Here is a 26,552-nt window from a genome sequence, read left to right on the forward strand (position 1 = left end):
ATTCAAATTACCTGTATAAAAAACCTTTAGGGCTAATGAGAGGCAAGTATCATTGCCCTCAGGAGCTGCTCCGTACAAATCTTCATGGTTGGTTGTTGATGGTTCCTGGATTTTAAAATTGCAACTGACGGTGCAGTAAATAAGTTAAGTTCTAGGAGCAGAATTAGGCCATCAAGTCGATTCGACCATGATATATCTTTCCCTCTTAACCCCATTGCCTTCGCCCCATAACCCCTGACACCAAAACTAATTTGAAAATTATATCCACTGCAAAAAATTACTGCCTTTTTTTTGCTCTTGACTGATCTTGTTCCAATAAACATGTCACCGGCCAAAAATTAATTGCTGTGTTCATCAAATAGAAATTAAGCTGTCATATTGCTATGAAAAGGTGTATCAGGTAATCATTTAATGAATGCCCAGTGATCGATGCAACTACCTGTTTTCTTTAAAATTGTGCATTAATTCTACACAGTAATGAATGATTTAAAATATGCCTCAATGTAGCAGGTTCCCAAAGTAACATTTTCCTTCAGAGAGTGATGTCACTGTCTCAATAAAGACACATTTATTTGATTCCACTCTCTCACCGAAGACAATGGTATTTATTTTTAGTGCCTGGAATTAATTTTCTATTTATTGTTTATGAACAGGTAATGCACTACCAACATTGTTAGCATAAATCCCTGGTACTTCTCCATTAGCACTAAGTATCTGATTTTGATTAACATTCCATATTCTGACCAGTACTAATTCCCAGTTTTAATTTTGTGCAGAACACTGAATGTTATTTCAACATTTTCTAGGCCTTTCCATAATTGTATTTCTTACAGCAAAAGTCAGTTGGTTGTGGTATTTTACTGATACTGAACAATCTGGTGCTCTGAGCAATTCAACTTACCTAAAGGGGCTGTCCCACTTGGGCAACCTAATTCGCGAGTTTAGAAGAGGTAGAAGACTAGCTACAACTAACTTCGGGAAAATTGGACACCGAATAGTGGAGAGTGAAGATGATCTCCTTCGACTACCCTCGATTACCTACGATTAACATGCCGACCTACTTGACGAGTAAATAAATATCTATTTTTTCCTTGGTGACCATTTTTACTCGTGGGCAATTTTTAACATATTGAAAAAAACGCCTCGAGTACGCGGAGACCACTCTCGAGCATGAAGGAGAGTTACGAAGACCTTGTGTCGACCATGCTACGAGTATGAGTCGAGGACAAACTCGCAGATTAGGTCGCCCAAGTGGGACAGGCCCTTAGTTTCTGACCTGGGAAAATTAAACAAATTTTGTTTTAATCAAGATAATTGGTGGTTGCTTCAACTTTTAAATTCCTCTTTTTCATACTCCAAGTTTGAGCAGTTTCCAACAGACCCTCCCGAAAACACATATGGGAAGGTGGTTTAGTTATGTAAATGCCTTTAAACAGGCAAAAGCGTCCATAATTTTGTAAAAAGTAGAAGTTTCAGGTAAAACCACAATAAAATATAGGTGTACATTTATTGAAGATGAATGAAAAACCACAGCTTGGGTGAATTCCTTTCTCCTCTGGCAATAACCCTTGCCATTAGTCCAACTGCAATTTCTCAAATGTCCTTAACATGGTTGGTCATACAGAAAACAGGACAGGTCACACAAACGGATCTTATTCAATTTGTTGCAAGCTGCTTTAAGCAAAATGAAGTAGTATTGCAGTAATCCTATGGTCTCCACAGGTGGTGTTCTAATCCTGTGGAGACCATAGGTGGTGTTCTGGCTTCTGTTGTTTTCCTATTCTCATGCACCATCTCCAGTGGTGGGTGTCTGATATCTGAACATGAATAATTTGTTGTCTGCTCCGCCACTTAACAGCAACTGGGAAAAAATAGAAAAAATGGTTTAGTCTTTTCACTCCAAGTTTGACTTGTGAAGATTGAACAGAAAGATAACTATGTATATCAGTTAACTTTTCAGCATTAGTACAAAAGAATCAAGGAGTGTAAAGCTGGTGCCAGATGGGAAATATATTTTTTCGATGTTGTTTCATCCAAAACCTTTTCTTAAAATCTTCAATGACCAATTAGAATCTGCATCTAATTTCCTAAATCTCCAAGTGCAAACAAGTTTCACAATCTTCTATTTGGATTTCTCCCAACACAAAGTGACATCTGACTAGATGTCTCACAAGAGTAATGCCCCTTGTCCCACTTAGGAAACCTCTGGAGACTTTGCGCCCCACCCAAGGTTTCCGTGCGGTTCCCGGAGGAAGCAGGTAGGGAGACTGACAAAAACCTCTGGGAACCACACGGAAACCTTGGGCGGGGCCAAAGTCTCCAGAGGTTTCCGTTCAGGTTTCCTAAGTGGGACAGGGGCATAAAGAAAAAGGGACTGATCTTTTTCTGCACCACCCATTATTTCAACCAAACATCTCCATTTTGCACGACATCTTTTTATGAGCTTATTCATTGTGTGCATTTCTTAGGTCACACTTCAGTAAACACTACATGCCAATAGTGACTAATGCCGATAGTGACTAATGCATTGCCATTTAGCACTTCCTAATGTAAGATACCTAATAATAACACAAATTATAACTGTTCAAGTTTTGCTCCACTGCCTCAGAAACTGTAGAGTATTACAAGGTGGAAATCATAAATGCTGCAGCATCAGCACTTCATCCTCATAGCAAACTTACCCCCATCTCGGTCCAGTCCACACAAAGTACTCTATCTTCATGTGCATCCATATCATATAACGGAGCCTTGCAACTAAAACAGAAAAGAGATAAGGTGTGAGCAAGTTTAAGCATAATGGAAACTTGTCTAACCCAGAAGATTATTTGTGTGTAGCCAGCCTAATTGATAATGGGGACACTTGGTTAGCAATGGCTTGATGAAGGAGGATAGGGTTGGGCGGCAAAACAGAACTGCAGCAAGCCCCCATGAGGACTGTAAACATAAGATATTAAGATAAAGCACTCTGCAGTAGATAATTTACAAAGTGCTGTTTTATTATTAATAGTATAATGAGAATAATGGTGATTTTGCAAAAGTAACTAATCACTGTGCTAATTAGCAGCTGTGTATTTCCATCCCACTCAAACAGACACATTCCCAAGATACCTTCTTGTATCCCAGAGCTTGACCAGCTTGTCGAAGGAACCCGAAATCAACTGATATTCATTCATGGGTGACCACTGGACTGCTGTTACCCATCCATTGTGTGAAGTTAGAGACAGCGAAACTAGAGATCCATCTGCAAGAAAGTGTAAACAATAACTAGAGGTTCACATAACTAAGGTACACAAAAATGCTGGAGAAACTCAGCGGGTGTAGCAGCATCTATGGAACGAAGGAAATAAGCAACGTTTCGGGCTGAAACCCTTCTTCAATCTGATAGGGGGTGGCGGGGAGAAGGAAGGAAAAAGGAGGAGGAGGAGCCCGAGGGCTGAGGAAGGGGAGGAGAAAGTAAGGGCTAACAAAATTGGGAGAATTCAATGTTCATGCCAGCAAGATGCAGACTCCCCAAGCAGAATATGAGGTGCTGTTCCTCCAATTTCCGGTGTTGCTCACTCTGGTAATGGAGGAGACCCAGGACAGAGAGGTCGGATTGGGAAAGGGAGGGGGAGTTGAAGTGCTGAGCACCTCCCATCAATTTGAAGAAGGGTTTCAGCCCGAAACGTCGCCTATTTCCTTCGTTCCATAGATGCTGCTACACCCGCTGAGTTTCTCCAGCATTTTTGTGTACCTTCGATTTTCCAGCATCTGCAGTTCCTTCTTGAACACTGGTTCACATAACTAACCCCTTTCAAGTAAGGTCACCACAAAGAGCTTTGCCGCACTTACACTTTTTACATAGAGAATCACTTTGGTGCATAGACACAAAAAGCTGGGTAATGTTTCGGGTCGAGACCCTTCTCCAGGCTCATTTTGGTGGGCCTGGTAGGATCAAAGTACTATTAACCAGAAATATTTGAATCCATGCCCTCGGTGTAGTAGTACCAGGGATAACAAGAATAACAACACCTGCCCTGCCATTCAGTAAGATTATAACTGATATTTTGTCTCAGCTTCCCTTTCTTGCACTAAGAATCTATCCCTCTATACCCAAGATTGTAGAGTTAGTTGCTGAGTAGATTCAGAAATGTATAGATTACTAGACCAAGGGGGACCCGCCGGGCCCTGTCCCCTCAACGCGCGGTTGAGAGGGGGGGGGGGGGGGGGGGGGGGGGGAGCCTGTGGTCTCACGCAGACAATAAACAATCCCCCGGGAGTGTTCACCCAACGCCAGAGCTCCATCATCCAGCAAGAGGGCCTGAAAACATCGGACTGGCTGCAGAGGCCACAAATGGGGCCTCGACCTCGGGTGATCACAGAGGAAGAGGACTGAACTTTCTGATGCCTTTCCCCACAGTAGAAATCTTTGATTCTGCTGTGGGGGGGGACGTTCATGTTGAATTCTATAATGTGTTGTGTCATTTTTCTTTTTTTTAATTTTTCTATGGATGTACGGAAACTTAATTATTTCCTCTATGTAAAGCACTTTGGTTTCAACGCAAGTTGATTTAAATATGCTATACAAAGAAAATTTTACTTCCTTACTTACACACAGGGGGGAGGGGAGCCGGGCGAGTGATTGGGCTGCGAAAAGCGGGGAGAGAGAGAGCGCGCTGGTACAGGGTCTGACTCCCGGCAGCTCTCGGGAAACCCGAAGCAATGGGGAGCGGTTAGCAGCAGGGAGGAACGGGGAAGAGCGGTTAGCTGCTGGAGGGATGGAGACTGGGCGTGGGGGGTGTTGTTACTGAACTGAACTCACTGTGGAATGAAGTAAATGAAAGCGGCGGTTAGAGAGTGCGAGGCCTCGCATCCTCAGCACTTCTGAGATGCCGGCTCTGTCGCGCTGGCTGTTCCCCCGCTGCTGGAAAAGGTTGAAGATGCGATGTTTGGCTTGAGGCAGCGTGACAGAGCCGGGCCGGGCACCAGCAGCAGGGAAAAATGTTGGCGTTTTTGGAGCAGAGGCGGGCATCAGCAACCGTTATGGTCGCTGGCCAGCAGGAGGCGACAAAATGAGTGAGTGGATTTTATTTAAAAAATGGGTACATAAAAAAGTAAAAATGTTTTGAGGAGTGCATAATTGAATGTAAAAGTGAATGAGCTAGCGAAATGGAAAAAATGATGGAGTTTCATGACGGAGTGCTGGCGGACAAAGGAATCAAAGGCCGAATCTGGCACCCACAAACACACACAGTTTTAATATATAGATAGATAGATAGATATAATTGGTTATCAAGAATCAAAAGATTCACTACCCTCTGCGTAAATACGTTTCTAAAGAAACGAGTGACTTTAGATGCTGAGACTAAAATAAAGTGCTGGAGGAAGTCAGCTTGTCGAGCTACATCCATGGCAGGGAGGGAAAGAATTAACAACATTTCGAGTGGAGATTCTGCATCACCTAGTCATGCTGCAGTCCCAACCCAAAGCATTAACCATTCCTCCCCCACAGATGCTGTATTACGCTGCATTGCTCCAATTTTTGCTGAAAAGGTTTCAAATGGTTAATCACTTATTTTGAACGCAACTCATATTTGGTTCTGGAACTGCAGACAGGGAAAAAATACTGATATTTTCAAACCCAGTATAAACCTTGCAGTGTTGAAGAAGGAACTGCAGATGCTGGAAAATCAAAGGTAGACAAAAATGCTGGAGAAACTCAGCGGGTGCAGCAGCATCTATGGAGCGAAGGAAATAGGCAACGTTTCGGGCCGAAACCCTTCTCTTGCATATTTCAATACAATCCCCTCTCATTTATCCAAACTCAGGAGAATACAGGTGCAATCTGCTTGAGCTTGCCTCCAAAGATTGCTCAAGTTGTTACATTTTGCAACCTCCTGAATATCTGTTATCTTGTTTTCCAACTATCTATACATTTTCGACAGCCAATATAAACACCAAACTGCTCAAACAGATTTATCCTTCCCTACAGCAACATTTACACATGTCAGAAATGATCTGGCATGGTAAACATTTAACCCAGCTTAACCATGGCAGCACAGTTGTAGAGCTGCTGCTTTACAGTGCCAGATACCCGGGTTTGATCCTGACTACAGGCGCTGTACAGTTTGTACATTCTCCCCGTGACCTGCGTGGGTTTTCCGGTTTCCTCCCACACTCCAAAGATATACAGGTTAATTGGCTTCAATAGAAAAATTGTAAATTGTCCCAAGTGTGTAAGGTGGTGCTCGTATACAGAGTGATCGCTGGTCGGTGTAGACAGTAGGCCAAATCTGCCTGTATGTCTAAAGTTAACATCCTGTAGGTGTCAGCAGTCCTATCAGAGTCAGAGTCATTCAGCACGAAAACAGGCCCTTTGGCCCAATTCGACGATGGTGATCAAGATGCCCCATTTAAGCTGGTCCCTTTACCCATGTTTGGTCCATATCCCTCTAAACCTTTCCTATCCATGTGCCTGTTCAAAAGTTTTGTTACCTCGTTTATTTTCACTGGCAGCTCATTCCATATACTCAACACGCTCTGTGAAAATGTTGCCCCTCAGGTTCCTGTTAAATCTTTCCCCTCACCTTAAACTTAGTTTCAGATTCCCCTATCTTGTGATAAAGACATTCACTCTATTTATTCCCCTCATAATTTTATAAATCTGCAAAATCGCCTCCAGTATATCAATGAATGTTGTACAGTCTGCTTACTCATGACTGTACTGCCAGACGCAGCAATAATTATATAAATAAGTTCGCTGATGACACAACAGTGGTGGGTCTCATCAGTGACAACAATGAGTCGGCATACAGGATGGAGGTGGAGCTGCTTACGGAGTGGTGCAGATCTCACAATCTCACCCTCAACGTGGAAAAGACTAAGGAAATGGTGATCGATTTCAGGAGGGCTGGAAAACACCATCACACCGCTGCATATTGATGTAGCTGCTGTGGAGAGGGTCAGCAGTGTGAAGTTCTTGGGACTTTACCTGGCGGATGACCTGACCTCTACGACCAACACCACAGCAGTGATCAAAAGAGCTCAGCAGCGGCTCCACCCTCTCTGGAGACTAAGGAAAGCAGGTCTCCCTACTGTTCATCTAAGGACCTTCTACAGGGGCACCATCGAGAGTATATTGGCCTACGGCATCACTTCCTGGTTTGGAAGCTGCAAGGCTTATGAGCAAAACCAACTTAACAGGATAGTGAAGACAGCCAGCAGGATCATTGGTGCCCCATTCCCTTTCCTGATGGAGATCTTTCAGAAGCGGAGCATTAGCAGAGCCATATCCATTATCAAGGACCCCTATCATCACACCACATCTTCTCCATTCTGCCATCTGGGAAGAGGTACAGGAGCATTAGCTGCAGAACCAGCAGGATGCTACACAGCTTCTTCCCACAGGTAATAAGTGGTTAACGGACTGTGTTCCCTCCCCATACATTATACACCAACACATCTAACCTCACCCATTCTTTGACAGCTAGACACCTGTCAAAGCAAAGCCACTGTTCGGTCTGAATGTTTTTATTTCAATTTTTAGGCCTATTTTAGATATGGTAATTTTAATTTTTAAAGCTATATGTATTTATTCTGTTTTTATTAACTGCACTGATGGGAACTGATTGAGAAACAATTTTTTCGTTTCATCTGCGTATGTAAGTACTCAGTTAAAATGACATTAAAGTAAATACTGAATACTGAATAAAGTACACCCTCCTCCTATAGCTCAGGCCCTCGAGTCCTGGCAATATCTTCAAATCTTATCCGCTCCATTCCCACCTTAAAGGCATTGTCCGTAGAGCAATGTAAATATTTTCTGAGGAAACACTGTTTCACAGAGTTGTGAGTCTGTGGAATTCTCTGCCTCAGAGGGCGGTGGAGGACGGTTCTCTGAATGTTTTCAAGAGAGAGCTAGATAGGGCTCGTAAAGATAGCAGAGATAGGGGGAGAAGGCAGGAACGGGGTACTGATTGGGGATGATCAGCCATGATCACATTGAATGGCCGAATGGCCTACTCCTGCACCTATTGTCTATTGTCTGATTATTCAGTAAATGTGTCAAAAGCACCCAGTAAATAATTAGATTTTATTTAACAATTCCGGTACAAAAAAAATTATACTGCAATATGTGGTTGCACTTTCAATAGAGCTTTAGACAGAGTTTAGTAATGAGCCCAAAACGCTTAACTAGTGAGTGGTAATAGCTCCCAGATTCTTGTTGCAGCCAATTAGTGATTGCTCCTTGAAATAACAGAGATTGACTTAATTGGCATAACTAATCTGTTCCTGTCCATGGCCCAGATCCCCTGCATATAGTGATCCACTTGACTACAAAAATAGTACATATAATTGTATGTGTAGGACGGAACTGCAGTTGCTGGTTTAAACCGAAGATAGACACAAAAAGTTGGAGTAACTCAGCGGGACAGACGGCATCTCTGGAGAGAAGGAATGGGTGATTTTTCGGGTCAAGGCCCTTCTTCAGACTGGTTAGGGAAACCCTTCTTCTCTTACCCCTAGTTTTAAGAAGGGTCTCGACCCAAAACGTCACACGTAAAATGTTATGTTGTTCACTAAATTGTGCACTGCTCAACCTTCAATGTTATCCTGATGTGACAACACAAACTTATTTAGGAATAAAACAGGTTGCATACAATCTGACAGCTAAGTTTCCATTATCTTTCTGAATAACCCACAATTACATTCAACCTCAGGGCAAGGAAAACAACATGTAGCATCTTAAATGTTTCTTTATTTTACATGTCTTTTCCTACTATTTCTTTTGATTGTTATTTTTGGTGTGTATTAACTTTTTTGTCAATATGTAGCATCTTATATGATAAACCCCATCGTACATTACCTTTTGAGCGTGGGTCCCACAGCCTAATGTGCCTGTCCGTGCTGCCTGATGCTAACCTTTTGCATAGAGTGGAATAAGAGATGCAATTGAACACTTTATTCCCAGTCTGCAGAGAGTAGAAAAGAAAACATCCTATTTCAAAGAGCATGGAAAAAATACATCTCCTCAGATAGATGTTTAGAGTACCATATGTTATTTAGGTACATCACAAGATGATCTGGTCATTTTGCTTTTCAGTTAAAAAAGTTAACCTTAAGCTTTTTAAACCACAAATGATCCAAAATAATATCTGTGAAAGAGACTAACAACATAAACACATGCAACCTCATTTACATAAGCTAACCTGTCAGGCTTCTGCATTAATGTAGAACACATCTTAGTTTACACAAAGATGTTGAAAAAGTGTTATATTAACCATCATTTAAGGAAAAGCATGGGAGAGTTTTATTTTGTACATATAGATATAGTAAGACATGTCAAGAACAGCAAGACATTCAAAACTGGTAGATTTAATCATATACAGCATATATGATTAACTCTACTGGAAACTTCTTAAAGTCTGTCCTAATTTTTAAATTGGTAACTCTACCAAAGGTCTTACTCTGCAGTAATTCAGCACTGGATCAATAGCACAGAGAAAGATTTGTTCCACTTCTCAACGGAAACAGGCAGGAAACAATGGAAGTCCTCTAATCTGAGCAGGGGCATATATATGCAAGCATAATAAATCAAAAATAAACTGGAATATGGGCTACAGACACTGAAGTAATAGTTCTCTTTCCAAATTCTTATACTGTTAATAGAATATTAACTTTATTCTGGTCGACACAAAATATAATTCCAGAATAAACTGCAGCATAAATGCTATTAACTCACCAGAGTACACTTTGGAGCTCCAGTTTCCACATCCCATATCTTTATGGTGTGATCCCATGATGCACTACACAGTTCCTCAGTATCAGACCACAGGACTGAAGAAACTGCCTCATTGTGACCAGACAGTGTCATCATCGGGGTCTATGAAAGACAATATGTAAGTTAACATATCAATAATCTCCAATCTTGTCTACTGCATTCGGTTTTCTCAATGGGACCTCTTCTACATCAGTGAGACCAGACACAGATTAGAGGACTGCTATGCTAAGCTAAGCAGCTGCACTCAGTCTGCCATGGCCACAGGGAGCTCCCAGATTCAAGCAATTTCAATTCACTTCCCATTCCAGCATATTTGTCCTTGATTTCATCCACTGCCATGCTGAGGCTCAATGCAAACTAGAGGAACAGCACCCAACAGCATGATCATTGAATTATCTTATTACAGGCAAAACTCTTCCCTCCTAGTACATCGTCTACACACCTTCTATCCAGTCCCCATACTTTCCATCTGCCCACTCCACCTTTAATTTGGTCCCTACTCCACCTTACATTCCCCACCAAATTCCATCACCAGCAGCATCTAGTTACCTCCCCTAATCACATCCCAGCCTCTGTTGTTATCTCCACCTCCCTCTCCAACACTTGACTCCATCCACCCCTCCTCACCTGGATCCACCTATCATTTGCCACGGCAACATTTTATACTGGTTAGCTCCCCACCTCTCTCAATCCAGATGAAGAGTCCCGACCAGAAATGCTGACTATCCATTTCCCTGATCCGCTGAATTCCTCCACATTTTTTTTTGCTCCATAATCAGCTCTGAGTTGGACTTGTATTCCCAAAATCTTTACCAATTAACTCTCCATTTGCAAGATCTTTATTTTAATCAGGTACCCTCCTCCCTTCATCATGATGACTGCAAGTCATACACTCTGCTCACTCACACTTAAGTTTTTCTTGCTTACATTGTGTACTGTACAAAAGCTTATAGCAACCACTAATGTTCATGTCAGGCAGGTTGAAATCAACAATCAGGAACACGTAATTAAGGTTGAAACTAAAGACAATAGTCAATTAAACTAATTTGAATACCATACAATCTAAGCATCATGTATCTTTAGTATTCAGGAGGTATAATATTAGTATACAAACACTTCAATTGTAAATTTAAACATGATTACACATTGCATCCAAATAATCTTTAAACCAAGTTCAAACGCTCAGGTTAATTTCTCGCAAATAAGCTTTTAAAAAAATGTCTCGGGTCAGTACACGACCAACTGCTTGCCCACAGTGCCGCTGATCTTTTTCCACTTGATACTTCTACTATGTCAGATCAGTTACCAATCTTATTAATTTATCAGCTAACCTGGTGCCCAACGTACTTTGACAAGAAGTTACAGTGAAAGCAACAATGACACAAAATGCTGGAATAACTCAGCAGAACAGGCATTCTCAACCCAAAACATCACCCATTCCTTCTCTCCAGAGATGCTGCCTGTCCCGCTGAGTTGCACCAGCATTTTGTGTCAATCTTCGGTGTCCATTCCTAACACAATGACGACTAGGAGCTGGTCTTGTCGTCCTAAACAAGAGCACCAGTCAGGAGAGTAAGGCTAGCTATCCAGAGAGTCACATGCGGTTCGTGTCCACAAGCAGCACACAAGGCATATCCGGCAGTGTCTGAGGTAGGACAGGTTGTGCGACAAACGAATGGCTTTATGGAGACACCCGTCTGTGATATTCCCACCACTAACCTAGTCTAGCTTCCTGCACTCTCAACAACCAGCATAAATCACCTGGTCTCTGGCCCTGCCACCCAGGAGCACGATAAAGAGTAGCACCGGCTACTCCAAGTGGTGTCCGCCAATTGTAAATTACTGCGGCTTCATGCTACAAACATTCATCAATAACAGAATTTCTTCACATCACCCAAAAATGATTTGTACACCGTATCCCACACCACAATTCCACTTCCCATCTCCCCAAGAGACACTGAGCTGCTGACTAGATTTACATCAAATTTACAGTACAAAATGCATTCTCCTTTACAAAGCAGATTGAAGAAAAAAAAGGCAGCTCACCGCCATCTACTCAAGAGCAACTGCATAAGGGGCAATTAAAAGCTGACCCAAACTGCAGAGCCCACATCCCTTGAATGATTTAAATTTAAAAAAGGATATATGTGATGGTTTACTTATCCCCCCCCCCCCTGAGGATACCACATAAAACAACAACTTACTCTTGTTAATCCCAGCTGTTCAGTCTTCTGCTTCTTCCTCGGTCTGTTTTCTGACTCCTCTGTCATTTCTTCATCCTCATTGGGAACTAATAGAATCCAAACCCATGGCAATGAGAAATTTAAATTGTTGCAGCACAGTAAGGAATTCTATTGTCCAAACCAATCACACGAGAAACTAATATTTTTTTATGCATCTGTAAAATGAAACAGCAGAAACCAATGTCACCTTGGATTACACAAAACGGCAAATTTGAGTATCACTGCCGGCGGCACAGAAATGTGGCCAATCCATCCCCCAGCTAGGATACAATGCATGATCCTAAGGATACATGGAAGGGAGATAGAACATTGCCCAGCCTGTGATGTGCTTACCCTGCTTTCCAAATACAACTCAATGAGCAATTTACCAACAAGTGCTCTCTTGGCTCCAAGGAAAAAATAACAACCTGCAAGTGTTGTAAATACATATTCTCGCAAAGGCTTTGAGCTCCATTTGAGTAGTTAGATACATCTGTATTGAACAACATCAGATTTTCAGGAACATCAGTAATACTGCCAAATTATGCCATAAATCAATATAATTCTCTGACAAAGAAAATAAAGTTGAATAAATTTAGATCCACGAGTCTCATCATTATACAATGTCCCTATCCAGTACAAAATGTGCATTACTTTCAAGAAATACTGTTGCCAGCAACAAGTATCATACAAAATACCAAGATTGGTTCGAGAAAGAAATAATAGTAGATGGTTTAAAGAGTTGAATACTTTGTAGACAAATACTTAAATGAATTCAAAATAACAGACACAATTCTCCATTACCTGTTGACCAAATCTTTATCATCTTGTCCCAGGAGCCACTGCAAAACTAAAAAAAAATATTAAATGAAATGGGGGAATAAATACTCTATAAAAATCTGGTTAACAAAAATACTACAATCATGCTAACTGCAGAATTTTTAGTACATCAGGAAAGCCTATGAAAGCACCATATGTGCCCTGCTGCTTGTCTAGTTGAAGAAATCAAAGGCCTACAATTGCCCAGTGATTTCTCTCCAGTAACAAGCTCAATGATGATTCTCGGCTGGGAATAGCTGGGCAGCCAAGTAAAGAGGGGAGACTGTAGCATCCATCACATCACAGGAGGTGATGCGAGAGACAAGGAGGATCGGGGTGGTCTGACAACACAATGGATAAATGGGGCCATGCAGCCTATGCCTGCAAGGGTAATTCTGAGCCCCACTCCTTAACAATTAGTCCTCACACTGCTTACCCTAGCCTAACCAACATCAAACTCAGTCATGGACTGTGCGATGAGATTGCACAAGAGTCCTGGCACAGCAGCTCCATAGGTTACACATCTCTCTAAATAATATATATTGTTACCTTTTAGGAAGGATTTCATTAGTTCCTTTTCTCCAATAACACATCCTGAGACCAGTATCTATTTTTATTGGCAAAACAGCTCTCTCCATTTCCCAGGCCTTTGATTGTACCTCTCAAAAGTATCAAAACCATCAAAGCCTGTAGATCTCAACAGAAAATATCAAGAGATAAACTCACTTTGGTTTTAGAGTTGTCCACAGCAATCGATTCCACACTAGCTGCATGTCCTCGACAAGAGTGCAATGCTTTCACTTTGTTATTTTCACAATTCCATTCCCATAAAATAATACTCTGGTCCTGGGATGCAGTGAGCAGCAAATTGCTGGGAACACCTAACAGAAGTTAAATCAATGAAACATCACACACTGCACATGAAAGCTAAAGAACATTAACAAGGAATGATGGAGCATATGGGTGTGAATCTCTGTTCTAAAGAATGCTGCAGTTTAAGAAACAGCAAAAGATAGAGTGGGTGATATTGCAGTATTGCTTGTTGCTTACATTGTTAGGTCTTTAGCTAAATAACAGCAGTTGAACTTTGACAGTATATGTCTAATTAGGGAAAGGGAAAAGAGACCATTTATCTTTGACTAGGTCTTGCGGATTAAAACAAAGGAAGCACATAAACAGCAAATAATCATTCGGCTGAGCTGCTAGATGATTTAAATGAGTGTCTGTCTATTAGCAGCGACTCCCGACGGGCTTGCCTCAAAAATAACCAATTTAAACTCCATATAAAGCAGCAACTCGCTTAAGCTAATGATCAGCTCCAAGGGTGAAATCAACATTAGCACAATCTAAAGACCTCTGCCGTCAGAAAAATGATAGTTTTAGAATGGAAGAATAAAAGAATATCGCAATCTGTCCAATGAGTAACAAACTTGGCCAATTTAGTCTATTTCATTATAGGCAACTTTCCCCAATTCTGGTAGGAAAATTAATTACATTTTTTCATCCAAGATACTTCAGCGTCCTGCAACATTTCTTCACATTTTAAAATATTTCTGTTGATCCATTTGTTTCTGGAATAATACACAATGCCACATTCGCACTGATATCTTGTTTTCCCAAGAAATAAGGCAAAGGAAGAAAGTAACTAAATTGGTCCAAGATATCCTGAAATGGGAGGGAGAGGAGCCCGAGGTCGTGGTGCATATAGGTACCAATGACATAGGTAGAAAAAGAGACGAGGACCTGAAAGGAGAATTTAGGGAGTTAGGAAGGGAGTTAAAGTGAAGTACCGCAAAGGTAACAATCTCGGGATTACTGCCTGTGCCACGCGACAGTGAGAGTAGGAATGGAGCGAGGTGGAGGATAAATGCGTGGCTGAAGGACTGGTGCAGAGGGCAGGGATTCAAATTTCTGGATCATTGGGACCTCTTTTGCGGAAGGTGCGACCTGTACAAAAAGGATGGGTTGCACTTGAACCCGAGGGGGACCAATATCCTGGCGGGGAGATTTGCAAAGGCTACTGGGGAGACTTTAAACTAGAACGGTTGGGGGGAGGGACTCAAATAGAGAAAGCTAGTAGACAGTGTGTGAGGCAGGAGGCAGAGAAGGAAAGCACTCAGACCCAACATGTAGGGGGGAAAGAAGAAAACAATAATAAACAGAGAATAAGAGGTGGTGGGGTTCTTAAATGTGTGAGCAGAGAGACAGAGGGGTGTAAAATGGGGGTGGAAGCAATAGGTAGCAAGGTGAAAAGTAAAAGTGGCAGGCAGACAAATCCAGGGCAAAAATCAAAAAGGGCCACTTTTCAACATAATTGTAAAAGGGGTAAGAGCGTTGTAAAAACAAGCCTGAAGGCTTTGTGTCTCAATGCAAGGAGCATTCGTGATAAGATGGATGAGTTGAATGTGCAGATAGCTACTAATGATTATGATATAGTTGGGATCACGGAGACATGGCTCCAGGGTGACCAAGGCTGGGAGTTGAACATCCAGGGATATTCAATATTCAGGAGGGATAGACAGAAAGGAAAAGGAGGTGGGGTAGCGTTGCTGGTTAGAGAGGAGATTAACGCAATGGAAAGGAAGGACATTAGCTTCGAGGATGTGGAATCGGTATGGGTAGAGCTGCGAAACACTAAGGGGCAGAAAACGCTAATGGGTGTTGTGTACAGGGCACCTAACAGTAGTAGTGAAGTTGGGGATGGCATCAACCAGGAAATAAGAAATGCGTGCAACAAAGGTAAAACAGTTATAATGGGCGACTTCAATCTTCATATAGATTGGGTGAATCAAATTGGCAGGGGTTCTGAGGAAGAGGATTTCTTGGAATGTATGCGGGATAGTTTTCTAAACCAACATGTAGAGGAACCAACGAGAGAGCAGGCTATTGTAGACTGGGTATTGAGTAATGAGGAAGGGTTAGTTAGCAGTCTTGTTGTACGTGCCCCCTTGGGCAAGAGTGACCATAATATGGTTGAGTTCTTCATTAGGATGGAGAGTGATGTTGTTAATTCAGAAACAATGGTTCTGAACTTAAAGAAAGGTAACTTTGAGGGTATGAGACGTAAATTGGCCAAGATTGACTGGCAATTAATTCTAAAAGGGTTGACGGTGGATATGCAATGGAAGACATTTAAAGACTGCATGGATGAACTACAAAAATTGTTCATCCCAGTTTGGCAAAAGAATAAATCAGGGCAGGTAGTGCATCCGCGGATAACAAGGGAAATCAGGGATAGTAGCAAAGCGAAGGATGATGCGTACAAATTAGCCAGAAAAAGCAGCATACCGGAGGACTGGGAGAAATTCAGAGACCAGCAGAGGAGGACAAAGGGCTTAATTAGGAAAGGGAAAATAGATTATGAAAGAAAACTGGCAGGGAACATAAAAACTGACTGCAAAAGTTTTTATAGATATGTGAAGAGAAAGAGATTAGTTAAAACAAATGTAGGTCCCTTGCAGTCAGAAACAGGTGAATTGATCATGGAGAACAAGGATATGGCGGACCAATTGAATAACTACTTTGGTTCCGTCTTCATTAAGGAAGACATAAATAATCTGCCGAAAATAGCAGGGGACCGCGGCTCAAAGGAGATGGAGGAACTGAGTGAAATCCAGGTTAGTCGGGAAGTGGTGTTGAGTAAATTGAATGGATTAAAGGCCGATAAATCCCCAGGGCCAGATAGGCTGCATCCCAGAGTACTTAAGGAAGTAGCTCCAGAAATAGTGGATGCATTAGTGATAATTTTTCAAAAGTCTTTAGATTCTGGAGTAGTTCCTGAGGATTGGAGGGTAGCTTATGTAACCCCACTTTTTAAAAAGGGACGGAGAGTGAAAACGGGGAATTACAGACCAGTTAGTCTAACATTGGTATTGGGGAAACTGCTAGTCAGTTATTAAAGATGGGATAGCAGCACATTTGGAAAGTGGTGAAATCATTGGACAGTCAGCATGGATTTACGAAAGGTAAATCATGTCTGACGAATCTTATAGAATTTTTCGAGGATGTAACTAGTAGAGTGGATAGGGGAGAAGGCTTTCAGAAGGCTTTCGACAAGGTCCCACATAAGAGATTAGTATACAAACTTAAAGCACACGGTATTGGGGATTCAGTATGATGTGGATAAAGAACTGGCTGGCAAACAGGAAGCAAAGAGTAGGAGTAAACGGGTCCTTTTCACAATGGCAGGCAGTGACTAGTGGGGTACCGCAAGGTTCAGTGCTGGGACCCCAGCTATTTACAATATATATTATTGATCTGGATGAGGGAATTGAAGGCAACATCTCCAAGTTTGCGGATGACACTAAGCTGGGGGGCAGTGTTAGCTGTGAGGAGGATGCTAGGAGACTGCAAGGTGACTTGGATAGGCTGGGTGAGTGGGCAAATGTTTGGCAGATGCAATATAATGTGGATAAATGTGAGGTTATCCATTTTGGTGGCAAAAACAGGAAAGCAGACTATTATCTAAATGGTTGCCGATTAGGAAAAGGTGAGATGCAACGAGACCTGGGTGTCATGGTACACCAGTCATTGAAAGTAGGCATGCAGGTGCAGCAGGCAGTGAAGAAAGCGAATGGTATGTTAGCTTTCATAGCAAAAGGATGTGAGTATAGGAGCAGGGAGGTTCTACTGCAGTTGTACAGGGTCTTGGTGAGACCACACCTGGAGTATTGCATACAGTTTTGGTCTCCAAATCTAAGGAAGGACATTATTGCCATAGAGGGAGTGCAGAGAAGGTTCACCAGACTAATTCCTGGGATGTCAGGACTTTCATATTCATTTCATTAAAATTAAATTGGATAGTTATATGGACGGGAAAGGTATGGAGGGTTAGGGTCTGAACGCAGGTGTATGGGACTAGGGGAGAATACGTGTTCGGCACGGACTAGAAGGGTCGAAATGGCCTGTTTCCGTGCTGTAATTGTTATATGGTTATATGAAGAAAGACTGGATAGACTTGGCCTATACTCGCTAGAATTTAGGAGATTGAGGGGGGATCTTATAGAAACTTACAAAATTCTTAAGGGGTTGGACATGCTAGATGCAGGAAGATTGTTCCCGGATAAGGGGGAAATCCTTTAAGACCGAGATGAGAAAAACATTTTCACACAGAGAGTGGTGAATCTCCGGAACTCTCTGCCACAGACGGTAGTTGAGGCCAGTTCATTGGCTATATTTAAGAGGGAGTTAGATGTGGCCCTTGTGGCTAAAGGGATCAGGGGGTATAGAGAGAAGGCAAGTACGGGATACTGAGTTGGATGATCAGCCATGATCAGATTGAATGGCGGTGCAGGCTCGAAGGACCAAATGGCCTACTCCTGCACCTATTTTCTATTTCTATGTATCTATGGTGCGCTAAAATTACAAATGACAAGTTCGTGAAGGTGACATATTACAGACCTGACTTTCAAAGTATCTATTGTTGTCAGCGTACTTCACCGATCTCAAACATTATAGAGAATCTAACCAAACATAATGGCTTCAATGGCATAATAATTCAAATAAAATCCTCCTTTATATTATGTAATTAAAACCACAGGAAATTAGGCTGCTCAAATGTCAAGCCTGTACTTCCTGGGCATGTGGGTATGAAGGTCGGATCTTAAGGAAGCTGCTGACTGAGAATCAACAAAAGACAGAAGAGATCACATTAAGAAATTGTGCAAGCACAGAACTACAGTCTGTTATATTAACCAATTGGACTGACTTAACATTTTTTTTTAATCAATTCCAAGAGTCAAGTCAGGAGTGTTTTATTGTCTGCAAATTCAAATTCTAAAATACAGGCATATGGACAGAACTTAGATATAACTGCTGTGACAAGGTGATCAAAAACTCACTTTTCCTAATCCATGCAACATCTTTGACAACTTCAGTATGTCCAGAAAGAGCTGCAAGTGGTCGGCCGTCTATTGTCCAGATACGAGCCGTTTTATCAAAGGAACCTGTAAGAATCCTGGGGGAATACAAGTTAACTGTGTCACATTTTAAATATTACTGCTGCATTCCAAGCAGACAAGAAACTGTTGAAGAAACTAGCTCCAAAAACGCATTAGCAAATATGAGTTGCAAAGAATTATAAACATAACTGAGATGCTAATATAAACAAAGGACTTTCATATTTACTCAACCTATTTAAAATAAACTATTGCCCCTTGTCCATCTAAATGCACATATAACTTATCGCTCAGAATACTTTCCAGTAACTTTCCTACTACAGATGTTAAGGTCACTGGCCTGTAGTTCCCAGCCTTTTCGGCTTCTATTCAGCTCTGCTTGAATAGAGGCCGGACCTTGATTCTGAACCTTTTGAACCTAGTTTCTGCGGGCTAAATATGGATGTCATGAGACTCTCCAGGTCCTGTAAGATGAATCCATTCCAATCCGATGGAAAATAATACACCAAGGTTGAGGAGACCGCAAGCTGCCAAAATCTGGCAGCACTAGAATTGCAGATAAAGATCACGTGAGGTCTTTTCTGGAGTGGTCTACAGGTTCAGAGCAAGCCAGAGGCTTCAAGAAACTCAGTTGGGGAGCAATTCTTTAAGTGGACAAGAAACTGGTGGCCTAAGTCACAGAGAGGATAAGCAGATCAGGGAGCAGAAGTGCAGAATGGCTCGAGAAATCCAGGAAAATGGTCTAGTAATAAAGATAGTGAGCAAAGGGAGAACTGAATTGGATGGGGAAACCGTCAAAAGGAAACTGAGAGAAGGGATCAGGATGAGGGGATCATGGCGAGGAGGGGATGTGGGAGGGATCAGGGTAAGGAGGGTGAGGAAAAGTGTGTGCGAGAATGTATGATTGTGGGTGTTCATTGTGAGTGGGTGGACAAAGTGTGCATGTTTGTGCATACGCGTGCATGTTATGTCTGTACAGCAGCGCTTCTTCTCGGACCACATTGCCATTGGACCAAGAACTCACATTGTCAAGATGCTCAATAGCTGAAGGTAATTGCTATAACATTTCAAAATAAATCATGCCCAGGCAACTCAGTGAAAGCAAGATGTCATCCGTAATCCCAAGGAAACATTCAAGAAGTCGAATCCTTTAATGAAATCAACAGGCTAAGATTTCCTACATTTTATATGTACATTCCGACATTGCAAGGCAGAAAGGTAATAATTAAAAAGTACAGAATCATTACTAATCCCAAAATAATCCAATTGGCATCTATCAATTTACATTTTATAAAGGAAGCAATTTTTCTATTATTGCGTTTATGTGCACTGATTATATTAGGAGTGAAGAATTAAACCAATCATTGCATGAGACACACTAAACTATGATAAATAATTTCACAATATTTGATTAAAAGGATAAACTGCCAAGCTGCTCGACATGAATTTAAATGTTTGTGGGATTGCCGCCTCTAGCTTTAATTTTTTTAAGTTGTTTAAATTATTAGCCCAGTTTTCTACTAGGGATCTTAATGCCAAACAGTTTTAATCTGTTCTTACCATTCACCTTGCGCTTCCACAGCACTGATCCAGTCATCATGGAACACACACTCTTCTGGCTGTGGAGCATTGTATCGTTCTACATATTCAATCTCAACCACTTCTTCCTAGTGGGGAAAAAAGCATCAGCATTCTTATCCTCAATTTCTTCACGGAAATTATGAAAAATCATACAAGATGTCCACATGTAACAAACAGATTATCTTCCTAACAAATAGTCAGAATTTACACAAAAATGACTTGGTATGAAAACTGTAGCCCCATTGTATTGTAATGAATGGCAACAAATGCACATGATAGGAAAGAATAACTACTAAAAGTGAAGAGAATTAAACTAAATCTGCTGATTGTAGGAATGACCAAATGTACATAGAATAGGACTGTCGGCCCACAATATTTGTGCTGAACATGATAACAAGATAAACGGCCATTAAATGACCACTCCCTTGACAGCTCGTCCCAGGCCCTCCCCACCCTGTGCAAAATAAAACTTGCACTGCACATCTCCTTTAAACTTTTCCCCTCTCATCTTAAAACTATGCCCCCTAGAATTTGACATTTCTACCCTGGGAAAAGGGTTCGGACTGCCTAACATATCTATCAGCTCTCCCCTCAATCTCTGGCCTTCTGGAGAAAACTATCAAAGTGTGTCAAAACTGTCCAATCTCTCCTTATAGTTAATACCCCTTAATCCAGGCAGCATCAGCACCCTCTCCAAATCCCCTACATCATTCTTGTAATGGGCTAACCAAAATGGCACGTAATACTCCAAATGCAGCCTAACCAAAGCATTATGGACATGCATTATGATTTCCTGACTCTTATACTCAATACACAGAACAGTGAAGGAGGCAAGCATACCATGTCCATACTTCATGTAGTTGTAACAGGGAACAGCAAGTACATCTTTCAAACCCCCATTTTGTCAAATACCGTTGACCTGTAATTTTATAGATACTGTTTACTGCATTAATAAACTCGAGTAGAATGTTTTATGATGACTTACTGTTGAAATGTTCTCCAGTTCCATGTGCTTACCCAGTGGCACCCGCAGGAACTGGCCCTTGATGAGGAAATCAAAGTCTGCATGCTTGTGATTAACTGCAAGACAAGAAATTACTGATAATTTACGGTACACATACCAGCACAAAGCACACTGACTTCCTCACCATTCCTAACGCCAGTACTACTCTCCAGAACTTACAAACTATTCATCAATGAAATCTTAGAAAATTAGCTGGCTCCATTTCAATATCAGGCCACTTTCATCATTAGCTACATCCTCTGAATTGTCCCATTACAAGGGCCTGCATGTTCCACAATACAATGTTGGATGCAAATCCAGACAGAATGTAGATCCAGAATACTTATTTCATTGAGAAAGACTGACCCTCAACCCAGGTGCACTTCAAGGCTCCATGCTCTACCCTCTTTGCAGGCATGACTTTGTGGCTCAGCAAAACTCCAATGTCATCTATAAATTCACAGATGACACCACCGTGGTTGACGATATCACCAGTGATGAGTCAATGTATAGGAGAGAAAGAACACCTAGTTGAGTGGTGTTGCAACTACAATCTCACACTCTATGTCTACAAGACCAAAGAACAATCAGGGAAGTCAGGAGGCCACATGCTTGTTTTAATTGGCAGATCAGTGGAGAATTAACAATTTCGAATTCCTGGGCATTAATATCTTGTATAACCTGTCACACACGAATGGAATCATGAAGAAGGCACGACATGGACCCCTATTTTCTTAGAAATGTAAAGAGATTTGGTGTATATCCGAATACTCAAACAAATATTTACAGATCTACTCTTGAGCAATCCTGACTGTTTGCCTCATAGTTTGGAAGGGCAATTCTAACACACGGGAACACAAGAAGCTGCAGAGAGTGGTGAATTCAGCCTGGTCCATCACATGCACAGCCATCCCCTCCAAAATGTCGACATCAGGCACTGCTTCAAGAAGGCAGCATCTATTATCAAGGATTCCCACTACCTAGACTTTGCCATTTTTTCACTGCTACCATCAGACAGGAAATACAGAAGTCTGAAGTTCCACTCCACCTAGTTCAGGAACAGCTACTTTCCTTCAACTAAACGATTCTTTAACCAACCTGCATAACCTACTCCTACTTCAAGAACAGCACACCTACTTCAAGAACAGTCTACCACTAGCACTACTACAGACTTGTTTTTTTTCTATCTATGTATAATTTGTGTTGTCTGACCTATGCACTGGTAATGCTGTTGCAAGCAAGATTTCTGTTGAACCAGCACGCCACCGTGCTTGTGCATATGACAATAAACTCAATTTTGCTTGAACGCTTGCAGAATATTTCCATTCAGATGTCAAGGGTGACCCTGAGCTTCCAGGACCTGTAGTTTAAATTCCCCGCCCCACTCTGACTTTTGTCTTTGACCTCCCATTTGCTCCAAGGATGCCCTGTACAAGCTCAAGCAACACCCCCCCTTCTGAATGGGACTTGATATAAACTTTGACAATTTCAGGGAAACCCCCTTTCTTTCCCCACAGATGTGACTGTAAATTTGTCATGTTTCAAATTATGTCTCCATCATATTTGTTTCAAAGGTAGGTTCTTAAAGTAATTATTGCTTTGACAACTTTGATATGCACCTTATCACAGATATTTCCTCTATTCTCTCTACAACTTAGGACACGCTGGTCCCCATTTTGTACTTCTGAGCAAGGGATTTTTGCCAAGTGCTTCAAGTATTGTTTTTTGTTTGAAATAATGAATCAAGCTAATCTCAACAAGAGCAGGATGCCAGAACACCCAAAATTTGCATACAGATTAAACTCACCATGTTTAGTTTCCAGTAATTTATTAATAATTTTACTGAGATCAATAACTTCAGATACAGCTGGCACAGAGAATGGTATGTCATCTATTTCATATCTGTAACAGAAAATCACATATTTTACTGTTAAACTCTTTCGCATTTTGGTCCTCAAAGCAAGAACATACAGAATTGTGAAAAAAATGTGATGAACAATTGGAGCCTGGGGTTCAAGTACAGTTCCCCAGTGTTAACGCAGAAAGACAGGAAGTAGTATATGTCTGAAGAAGGGTCTCGACCTTAAAATTCACACATTCCTTCTTTCAGGAAATGCTGCCTGTGTTACCCCAGCATTTTGTGTCTATGTTTGCCTTAATAGTTCAAGTTGAGACGTTATATTGTAGCTTAACAAAATAGTGATTCAAAACCATTTGGAGTAATGTGTGCAGTTCACGTCACCACACTATAGGATGTGAATGTGCTAAAAAAAAAAACCATAGAGGAAATTGCCCGACTTTTGGGGACTAGTTGCGGGGAGAGAATGGATAGACTGGATTTGTTTTCTCCAGAGCAAAGGAGGTGACCTGATGGAGGCATATAAAATGAGAGGAACTATAGAGTGGATAGTGAGAATTATTTTCAATGTGCATGGTTTAAGACGAGATGTGAAGGCATTTGAAACCGGATTTGAGGCAAAATATGTTCTTAGACAAAGTTGTTGATATCTGGAATTCACTTCCAGAAATGGTGGTGTTTGTACTGAAAACTAAAAGCATAGACAAAATTGGACTGATGAGACTTTTCCTCTTCTGGTGAAGTATTTCAAAGAACAAATAAATAAGTTTCAGGATTTTAATATCACCAGGTAGGAAGAATTAAAAAAATGAAACCAAGTTTAACTTTAGCCCTCTCTGCTGTTGTTAAGACACCCACAGCCCTGTCAGGACTGCCCAGACAGACAAATCGACTTTGCTTGCTCCTGCTCCAGAGAATTAATCATCTAATACCTTGATTCCATCCCGGCCCCCCCTCACCTCCTTGTCCAGTCCCATCCAAAATACAGCTGAAACACTTCACATGCCCTTCAACAACTTTCATTTCCAAGAAACCCATTGTCTCATCTTTATCATGGACATCCATCCCTTTGCCCCACCAGGAAGGTCTCAGGCCCCTTCAGTTCTCCCTTAAACAGAGACCCAATCACAGTTTTCCTCTACTGACACTTTCATGTGCCGGAGGAACTTGTCCTTACCCTCAGTAACTTCTCTATTCATAGTAATACAGCATAGAAACAACCCCTTTGACCCAAGCTGCCCATGATGCTGACAAAGATGGGCCAACTAGGCTGGTCCCACCTACCTGTGTTTGGCCCATATCCTACAAAACCTTTCCTATACATTTGACTCCTTTCACTTGCTTCAAGTTCCAGGACAGACAAGACACAGACACCCTCCCCCTAATTATGTCTTTCAATAGGGTGATTTCACTAAAGGTCACTGGAGCGTAGATCTGCACCCACGTGACCAAAATTCTCAAGTGGAGGACACTCGAGGGTTCGGTACATGTTAGTGGATGGGAAAAAACGCATTTTCCCACCCGTTAAAAACATAGAAAACGGCGAGGTTGTGAGCTGCAATTTACTGTGCCAGTCGGGGTGACCGTGAGGCACAGCTACCTAGATTTACAGGGGAAAAAAAAGATAGCAAGTAAGGCAAATTCAAGAGGGAACTGAAGGTGCCAAACCAGCGGAAATGAACAGCTGACATTTGCCGTGGATATTTACAGGTCCAAAATATCGGGAATTATCGCGTTTGCTCGCTGAATTTCATCAAAAGTAAGGCATTATTAACTATTTTAACGGGTGGGAAAATGCGTTTTTTCCCATCCACTAACATGTACCGAACCCTCGAGTGTCCTCCACTTGAGAATTTTGGTCACGTGGGTGCGGATCTACGCTCCAGTGACCTTTAGTGAAATCACCCTATAGTGTAGGAAGGCACTGCAGATGCTGGTTTAAACCAAATATACAAATTGCCAGAGTAACTCAGTGGGACAGGCAGCATCTCTGGAGAGAATGAATGGGTGATGTTTAGGGTCGAGACCCTTCTTCACTTATTCAAATTAACTCAGTCTGAAGTAGGGACTGGACCCAAAACGTCACCCATCCCTTCAACCCACTCCAGAGATGCTGTTGCTGTCGCTGCTGCCCGTCCCGCTGAGTTACTCCAGCATTTTCTACAGGTTGGGTGGAACAGACCTGTCCAAATGCACACTGGCACCGACCCCCAATTCACCGGCGGGGCGATTCAATGAGACTGTATTGTCACATGGAGCAGGGTCACAGTGAAGTTATCATTCACCCAGGCAGTGCACAGCACACACAGTCGCCGCCGGCAAAGGTGGGTGGAGGGGTAACTCGGGGAGACCAGGGCCGGGCAATGTGCTGGTTCGGCGGGGAGCTGGTGCCGGGTGGCCCGGGCTCAGGAGCGGCGGTCAATGTGCGGGGGGGGGGGGGGGGGGGGGGGGAGCTGGTGCCGGGTGGCCGGGTCCAGGAGCAGCGGACGGGGGGGGGGGGGGGGGGGGGGGGGGGGGGTGGCCGAAGTGTGCCGGGGTGGGTTTTGTTTGGGAGGGCCCTTGTTGGTGGGGGGGGGGGGGGGGGGGGGCTTGGGGGGGGGGGGGGGTTTGGCCCATCCGGGCGGGGGGGGGGGGGGGGGGCTGACCACAGTTGGTCGGGCGCGCGCACGTGTGGGGGGGGGGGGTCACAGTTGGTTGGGCGCGCGCACGGGGCGCACGTGGGGGGGGGGGGGGGGGGGGGGGTCACAGTTGGATCTGGCGCGCGCGCACGTGTGGGGGGGGGGGGGGGTCACAGTTGGATCTGGCGCGCGCACGTGTGGGGGGGGGGGGGGGTCACAGTTGCTCGGGCGCGCGCGCGTGTGGGTGGGGGGGGGGGGGGGGGTCACAGTTGCTCGGGCGCGCGCACGTGTGGGGGGGGGGGGGGGTGTAATGCCGGCGCCTCCTCACCTCTTGCTGTCCGTGCGGAAACGCGCTTGCACCTGAGCCATGGCGGAGTCCCGGTCGACTGGGCGCATGCGCGCTGCCCCCTACTCCGTCACAGTCCCGACGGCAGCACGTGGTCGCGCCGGAGCCGAGCGCCCGAAGAGCCGAGCGGACAAAGAGCCCGGGGGGAGGGCGAGCGCTTCGCCCTGACTGTGATGCGGGTTGCACAGCAGTGTGACCGGTGCTTTGGCACTCGGAATGGGAATGGAGAAAGAGAGAGTGGGTTGTGGGGGGATGGGCGACCGTATCAGTGCTACCTCCTGCACCCATGCACAACTCATGGACCATCACCTCACCACCAGTTTCCATCCTCCACTCAAATTCACATGAAGCACCTCCGATACCTCCCTCCCCTTTCTTGATCCCAGTCTCCATCACAGGAGATAGCCCATCGACTGACGTTTATTAGAAACCCACCGACTCCCACAGC

General features: G+C 43.0%; 1 protein-coding gene across 1 annotated transcript; it reads right to left on the minus strand.

Moving 5' to 3' along the window:
• Positions 1-1,780: 1,780 nt before the first annotated feature.
• wdr12 (WD repeat domain 12) lies at positions 1,781-26,222 on the minus strand. Its single transcript, XM_055637662.1, has 13 exons — positions 26,087-26,222; positions 23,090-23,184; positions 21,265-21,359; positions 20,259-20,365; positions 18,642-18,757; positions 13,528-13,682; positions 12,787-12,832; positions 11,965-12,050; positions 9,722-9,862; positions 8,846-8,951; positions 3,109-3,241; positions 2,682-2,754; positions 1,781-1,861 (listed from the first exon to the last, which is right to left on the minus strand). Exons 1-13 carry the CDS (start codon positions 26,152-26,154, stop codon positions 1,784-1,786), a joined length of 1,299 nt encoding a protein of 432 aa, XP_055493637.1. The 5' UTR covers positions 26,155-26,222; the 3' UTR covers positions 1,781-1,783.
• Positions 26,223-26,552: the final 330 nt, after the last annotated feature.

Source organism: Leucoraja erinacea, chromosome 7, assembly GCF_028641065.1.
Source record: "Leucoraja erinacea ecotype New England chromosome 7, Leri_hhj_1, whole genome shotgun sequence".
Classification (NCBI taxonomy): Eukaryota; Metazoa; Chordata; class Chondrichthyes; order Rajiformes; family Rajidae; genus Leucoraja; species Leucoraja erinaceus.

What these genes read in the sequence shown, in the direction of transcription:
- wdr12 (XM_055637662.1), bottom strand. Translation starts at nt 26,154, where the DNA reads ATGCGCCCAGTCGACCGGGACTCCGCCATGGCTCAGGTGCAAGCGCGT. An exon ending in ATTACTGGAAACTAAACATG is followed by an intron (nt 21,360 to 23,089) that starts GTGAGTTTAATC and finishes CTTGTCTTGCAG; the next exon opens with TTAATCACAAGCATGCAGAC. An exon ending in AAGCTCTGGGATACAAGAAG is followed by an intron (nt 2,755 to 3,108) that starts GTATCTTGGGAA and finishes TTTCTGTTTTAG; the next exon opens with TTGCAAGGCTCCGTTATATG.